The sequence below is a fragment of the Dendrobium catenatum genome, unplaced genomic scaffold (genome assembly GCF_001605985.2).
Source record: "Dendrobium catenatum unplaced genomic scaffold, ASM160598v2 fragScaff_scaffold_624, whole genome shotgun sequence".
Lineage (NCBI taxonomy): Eukaryota > Viridiplantae > Streptophyta > Magnoliopsida > Asparagales > Orchidaceae > Dendrobium > Dendrobium catenatum.
Window position 1 is genome coordinate 323,961 of NW_021319086.1, and position 7,470 is coordinate 331,430.

Here is a 7,470-nt window from a genome sequence, read left to right on the forward strand (position 1 = left end):
CTCACCTTACCTGCGCAATCTGAAAGACTCGTTGCAAAATCAACTATCACTGAAATCCATTTTAGCAGCTTTTAAAGGCAATGAACTGGCTTATAACGCTGAAATCAGTCAAACAAAACTATCTACTCATTTTTCCTCAACAAGGAAAACACGAAGTGATCAATTTAACGATAACGCGCAACTCCCTTCATGCCAAAATGTGACAGTTCATGCAGCATTAGGCCTCGACAATGCTGGACAAGCCACTATTCCACATAGAGCTCCAGAAAAAGGCCCCTATCCAATCTATCAAGAATAACCTGTAGGTTCAGCATTCAAGAATTCATTGTTACCAATGTAATTAAATCAGATACAAATCCAATGAATGTACTCAGCAAAAAGCATTGCATCTTCAGAGGGATGATAGCACAGCGGGATTACCACAGGAACTTTCTGATGATGTAGGGGCCGAAGATGCCGAATTTGTTGAAGGTGATGTTGGTGAGCTCATTGCGTTCATTGTCAACAAACTCTTATTAATCAAGCCAACCAATTATAATCAATGACACTCTATTTCGTACTCGATGCACAATCAACAAGAAGGTATGTACCATGATAATTAACAGCAAAAAGTGTGAGAACTTGATGTTGGAAGTTCTTGTAGGTGGATTACATCTTCTATTGAGGCTCATTCTCATCCTTACAAATCGGCTAGATTAAGCAAGGCAAGCAAAAGTGACAAGGCTGCCATGGACCCTTTTCCAATGGCAAATTTTATTAAGATGAATTCTCTGCGATGTCATAGATATGCATGTGTGACATCTCCTCTTTGGTCAAACACGGCAATATGATGTGGATGCATGAAACCGAGGCAAAGAAAATAACTATTCCTTCAGGTCGAAGGATAAAAAGATGTGTTATTACCCATCAACACCAAGATGGATGTCGCTCCCGCTGCCATGTTCATGGTTCCAATAACTAAATTTTGTGCAGAATTAAGGAAAATACAATTGGTGTTGCTGTAAATAGTTAATGCATTGCACAATGCAAGCAAAGTCTTCCCATCCGAAGTGTCTGAGCTTTTTAAGCAGTTGCCATCATGGCAATACAAGTTTGCTCTCTGAACTCTCACATTTCTGAAGTGTGAAACACTAAATCTTCATTCCAAGTTCAAATCTCCCTAACCTCCCTCAATATCATATAAGCCCTAAAGAAGATGAAGCATTCTCGAGTATGGTTGATGAAATGCTAGCTAAATAACTCATTTGACCTGGACGCAGCCCGTGTATGATGCCTACACTATTAGTCTCAAAAAAAAAAAAAAAAAGTTGGTGTATGTGTGTCGATAATTGGGATATCAACAAGATTACGGTTAAATACTGTTTTCCCATTCCTTGCTTAGAATCTCTAGTTGATAAATTAGAAAGTCCAACTATTTTCTCAAATCTTGATTTGAAGAGTGGCTACCACCAAGTTTGTATCCACCTATGAGATGAGCAAAAGACATTGCCTTTCAAACTTCATAATGCCCTAAGAACTTTCATGCGGCTTCTGTCATAACTATTAAATCCATTTATTAGAAGGTATGTTGTTATGTATTTTGACGACATTTTGGTCTATAGCAAATATAAGGATGCCTGCAGTAGATCTTAGAAGTTTAGCAGATAATAAATTGGTGGTCAACTTTAAGAAATGCTCCTATTTGATAACTCAAGTTCAGCTTTTGGGCTTTATTATTAGTAGTGGGAAACAATAAAAAGGTTCGTTGCATGCAAGATTGGCCAACTACATCGAACATCCTTGAGGTGCGTAGCTTTCACGGATTGGCAACCTTCTACCAGCATCCATTCGCAAGTTCAGCACCATTGCAATGCCAATTACTAATTGCTTAAAAAAGGGAAGTTCGCTGGGGATGATGAATAGGAAAGCCAATTTCAGGATCTTGAAATACAAGCTCAGCATTGCTCCCATCCTAACTTAGCAAAACTTTGTCGAATGTGTTTTCTAAAATAAAATAAATGTGTGCATGATAGGGATTGGAGCTATCCTAGGCCAAAAAGGCCGGCCGATAAAGTACCATAGCGAAAACGTAGTGATGCCAACAAAAGTGAATGACCAACAGAGTTTTGCAACATTGAAAAACATACCAAACATATCAATAATTTATTTTGCATAGCAACCACCAAGCTCTTTACTACATCAATTCCCTAAAAAACCTGTCTTGAATGCATGCTGGACAGCACTCTTTGCCCAAATATTTACATTCCATTTAAGCATAGATCTGAACACTTTAATGGAGAAGCTGATGCATTAAACCATAAGGCCACACTTCTTATCACGCTAAAAATTGAGCTGGTTGAGTTCAAGCATGTCAAGCATTTATATGCCTTGGATGGAGGCTTCGCCACTGCGTGGTGGGACAAAAGCTTGATTTTGTTGTTGTTGTTATTGTTGTTGTTGGATGGAGCTACGCCTTGCAAAAAGCATAGGAACGTTGGTGACTTTCACATTCAACAGGTATTTTTGTTCAAGGGTAACCACTCTAAACTCCAAAAACCTTTTTGCGTAATTCATGGTCATGACAACAACGACCATAGATATTGAGAGATTTTGTTGACCTAGGCTCGTACAAGATGCCACCAAATTCGTATAAAGGTACAGTATTTGTCTAGCTTCAAAAAGAGGATAGAGAAAGGGGGGCCACATAGAGACTTTTCTTATGTTGAATAACATTTAGGAAGATATAAGCATAAAATTTCATCCTAGGGGTTACCCATGACATGACCAACCAAAAAAATACTCAATATTTGTTGTTGTTGATCGCTTCTCAAAAATGATGCATTTTATTCCTCGAAAAAAGCCCGTTGATGTCATAAATATTGTGATGGGGGATGTGGAGTGAACCTTTGAATTGTATAAAAATCTAGGACTCTATTAGACCTAAACAATGCTTAATTTCTCTTTGATATAAATAATAATAAACCTCACTTAATATACGCAAGTATACGAGCCAAATCAAATAATAAAGTGATAGAGTAGAATGTCAAACCTACGAGGAATAATGCATACGTGCAACAAATTACTATTGTTTACTCTAGTTGCAATAGTTATCCTACTTTAAAAATATATATTTTTGGAGATTCTATCACTGAATAAATAGTAAAATATTTGATACAATATTTAATTAAAATGGTTTGAATTGATGAGTGTAACTTGTGTATATTTCCTAATGATACTCTTCAAGGTAATGTGATTCAGAGCATAAGCATCCCTAAATCTTTGTCGAGCTTGTAGGGTGAAAATGATATTTGCTGACCTCCTACAATTATAATATCTCTTTAAGAACGTAGAACGTTTGGCATCCTATGTCTAGGCATCCAAATATTATATCTCAATATTTCTGGTTGTTCTTATATTCCTCTGTTGAGACTATACATCACACTATATTTTAACTACATATATGACAACTATGTGCATTAAATAAAGAGCATGATAATATTGAAAACATCTTTTAACAGTTATAGAACAAGAGTCTTCATTAGTACTTAACATACACTTTATATCATCAATCCAAAATAAGATAATTAGCCAGACATAGAATGACTAACTAGCAAACTCATTTTTATTAAACTCAAGAAAGAATAAAAAATGCAAGAGAGTAATATCACCAAAAAAGATCAAAGTATCTCCTCTACACTTCTTCACCCTTTAACTTATGAGGCCGATGATTTTGCTGAAGTAACCTAGCTGCAACAAACAATCAAACAAAACTAGCAAGACTCCAATGATTCACCTCAAAAAACGACGCTATCCTTCGAGCACCTACCACAAGTTGCGAGATAAAAAAAATGGTCCATTTTCGATCAAAAGGAAAATAAATGAAAACACTAACATTGCTAATCTGCTAGAGAGCATATTGAAGATTCTCAAATACTTTTAATGTCAAAGATGTCGATGAATATTTCCCCCAAGATGCAACCAATGTCAATGAAGACATGAGCTTTTCTAAAAATGGGAATGATGCAGCAGCACTTGTGAACAAGCCTGTGCCCGCCCAACCTAGTATATTAGTTTGCTTAATGAGTTGTTGTTATTTTTTTATGAATTTTACTATTCTAGTTGTTATACCACTTTTTCCCTACCAAGAGTTAAAATTGCACAAGTAGATATTGCGACATTTTTCATCCGTGAGATGGGGCGTAACCTCAAGGCATTTTGAGGCATAACCCTAAGAATCAAAAAAAAATTGTAAAGTTAAAATAGAAATAAAAATTACTATATTAGCATCATAACCAACTAATATATTAACAATCTAATGACAAATTGCATAAATTATGTGTAAAGAAAAAAATCAATATGTCAAAGTAATATAAGATATCAAAAATCAGATAGAAGTAGCATAATATATGAAATCAAAGTTATACTATGAGGAATGGATAGGACAAACTCTCAATCTCAATTTGCTAGCATGTGTGCATCTTAGGATGTTAGGTAGACAGTATTTCTACTAAAAAATTCTAAAGCTTGAGGTGGGCAAGGCGCACCTAAGAATATGTGAGACGTACGCCTCACATAATCCACATGAGGCGTATGCCTCAAAGCATTTTTTTATTCTTATTGCATTGAGGCATGTCTCGTATTGTGCAATTTTAAACAAAACTCTTCACCATCTTTTTATTCCTATAGTTTGGACTTTGTCCTTGTCGCAAAGTTGGTTATCATGGGGAATATTTGTGTTGGGGTATGGAAAGGGAATGTATAGACAATTTTTTCTTCCTGCATTTTATGAGTTGAAGATCCTTAGAAGTCCCATAGAGGAAAAATACTTCTTCAATCCGCTTCATTTCTCTACTCCTTTTCTTTAGATTATTATATGCTATATACATATGAATATATGCATAAGTAAGTATGTGTGTGTGTATATTTGTGAAAAATACACATATTTGTGGATGTATCTCCTATATCAAGTTGATTTTGAATTGAGTCAAACTAATTTTGAACAAATTTACACTATGGTTAATCAATTGGACTGAGATTTTGATCTAATATAATTGTATTTTCAACTTTAAGCACCAATTGAAATACCGTCAACATTAAAGTATGCCTCAAGTGAGAAATCTCATAATTTTTTGTGTTCCCTTATAAGTTGATTAAGCATCTTGTAAAATGAATTTCAGTTGGGCATGCTACGTCACGTAACCACCTAATGAGAGGTATTTATATGATCAAACCTATTGATTATTCTCTAAGCATACTTAGTTTTTCATGTACCTAATTTCCTAAAATTGAAAGTATCTCAACAACAAAATCTAATTTTCCTTTACATGATACATAGACCATTCATTTGAAATAATTGAATCAAGTGAAACAAGAAAAAACAAAAAACTTAATGAAATATCATATAGAAAAGCATGACTAGTTTGAGACCAACTATAGTCTTTTTGATCTTGCAATATCTACCTTAAGGTTGAAAACATTGTACATTCAACCTAGCATTCACTCCAATCAATTGAACTATACTACCCCTCAAAATAAATAATGAAGTTTATTCAGTAATTTTAGTTGTGTTTCAAATTTTGGTCATAATCATATACCATTCCTTTACCCATTATCTCCGAGGACTAATAACAAACATTTACAACTTGAGGTGACCATGAAACTTTCGACAAACAGAGAAAGAGTAGTTGTAAAAGTATGAAGACTAGATAGAAAGATTAGAGCATTTATGGAGTAAAAAACAGTAAAAACAAAATTTAGGAAGGATAACAAAGAAATTAGGTTGCATCTTAAATGAGATGCTATAATCCGTGGGAAAAAATAAGCAAGTAAATGGTTGACCATACCCTTTTTCATGGGAACAGATGTTCGTAAGAAATTCATAAAAAAGACTTCAAGTAGTTGAAAGTGTTGAAACAAATCAAGAGAATAATCTCAAGGGACAACAACAAAATCTACATCAAAAAAATGAAAACAAAACAGAGGAATGTATAGATTCAATGCCCAGATGCATCTTTTGTCAATGGCAAACAACTTCATTTATAATCCGGAAAATTCCAGAATCCTTCTCAAAATCTTTGCTATTTGCCTTGTTCAGTTTCCAAATTCCAAACATGTGCTCTACTTCACTAGCTTTCACCAAATAAAACTGATTCACTCGGACACACAAAATAATATTAAAACTCCGTTGAGAGGTCCCTGAGCGATTTTTAAGAACATTAACTCAGTTTTAATAGTATTACCAACATAAACACGTAATTTCTTCGCTCTGGCTAATCAAAATAAGCAAATGGTAAAAAGGCGCCACAGAATTTATCCCAGTTGCCTCCATCTGAATGCAATCAAAGCTAGAGATGAGGTGTTGATCCGAAAACAGGCATACAAGCATGGAGATGGAAATATGCAAAACATTGCAATTCATAGATTCGAAAATAAAAGAAATTCGCCAACTTGTAAGCTTGATTTAGTAAGCAATAAACAATCGCTTATAACGGTGAAAGCCGAAAGGAAGATGCGGTGAAAAAGAAACCTGCACCGATGACGATGATGATTTTCCCGACGGCCATGGCTGAACGCAAAACCCTAGAGAACCTCAGATGGTCCGATTGGCATTCTTAGCACCATTCTCCTCGTGGTTGGATACGCATCAAGACCTAAAACTCCCTATGGGCTGTTTGGTATGGGATTTATCGTGGGATTTAAGTCAGATTTACGCTAAATCCAGCCAAACGGTTTTTGTGCGCGCGTTAAATCCCGGGATTTCATAAATCCCGAAGGATTTAATAAATCCCTCGGTTCGGTGGATTTAATGGGATTTAGCTGAAGAAGCGCGCGAAAGGGTGAAAGTTACCTTCTCAGCCAGCGAGCTACCGACAAGGAGCGAAGTCGAATAGCCACGAAGGAGCCGAAGAAGCGACGCGTGCAATCTAAACACCTCAAAGCAACGAAGCCGAACAGCAACGACGAAAAGAGAAGATGAAAGGCAAACCCTAGACGCCTCTAAGTTATTAATTATTATTGATTAACTTAATTAATATAATGTAAATTATTAATAATTAAGTAATTAATTAAATATTTAATTATCCACGAAGGAGCCGAAGAAGCGACGCGTGCAATCTAAACACCTCAAAGCAACGAAGCCGAACAGCAACGACGAAAAGAGAAGATGAAAGGCAAACCCTAGACGCCTCTAAGTTATTAATTATTATTGATTAACTTAATTAATATAATGTAAATTATTAATAATTAAGTAATTAATTAAATATTTAATTATATAATTAGTGCATAGATTAATTATCTAATTTAACTTAATCATAAAATTATTAATTAAATATTAATACAATTATCTTAATTAATATAACTTAAAATATATATTATTAAATATATAATCAATAGTGTAAATAATAATTAACGAATAATTTGTATTTAACATGTTATTACTTTTTTATTAATTATGACTAGAAAGTCATCGCAGGAGCAAAGTCGAACAACCAC

The 7,470-nt window shown here is 34.7% G+C and overlaps 1 protein-coding gene across 1 annotated transcript in view; it reads right to left on the minus strand.

Moving 5' to 3' along the window:
* Positions 1–6,965, minus strand: part of LOC110113681 — a 28,175-nt gene extending 21,210 nt beyond the window's left edge. Inside the window, exons 1-2 of the mRNA XM_020846351.2 lie at positions 6,827–6,965; positions 6,506–6,646 (exon numbers count right to left, since the gene is read on the minus strand). Of these exons, the coding sequence (XP_020702010.1) occupies positions 6,506–6,542 (37 nt within the window). The 5' untranslated portion in view covers positions 6,543–6,646; positions 6,827–6,965. The remainder of the gene's footprint in view (positions 1–6,505; positions 6,647–6,826) is intronic.
* Between the last annotated feature and the right edge of the window lie 505 nt (positions 6,966–7,470).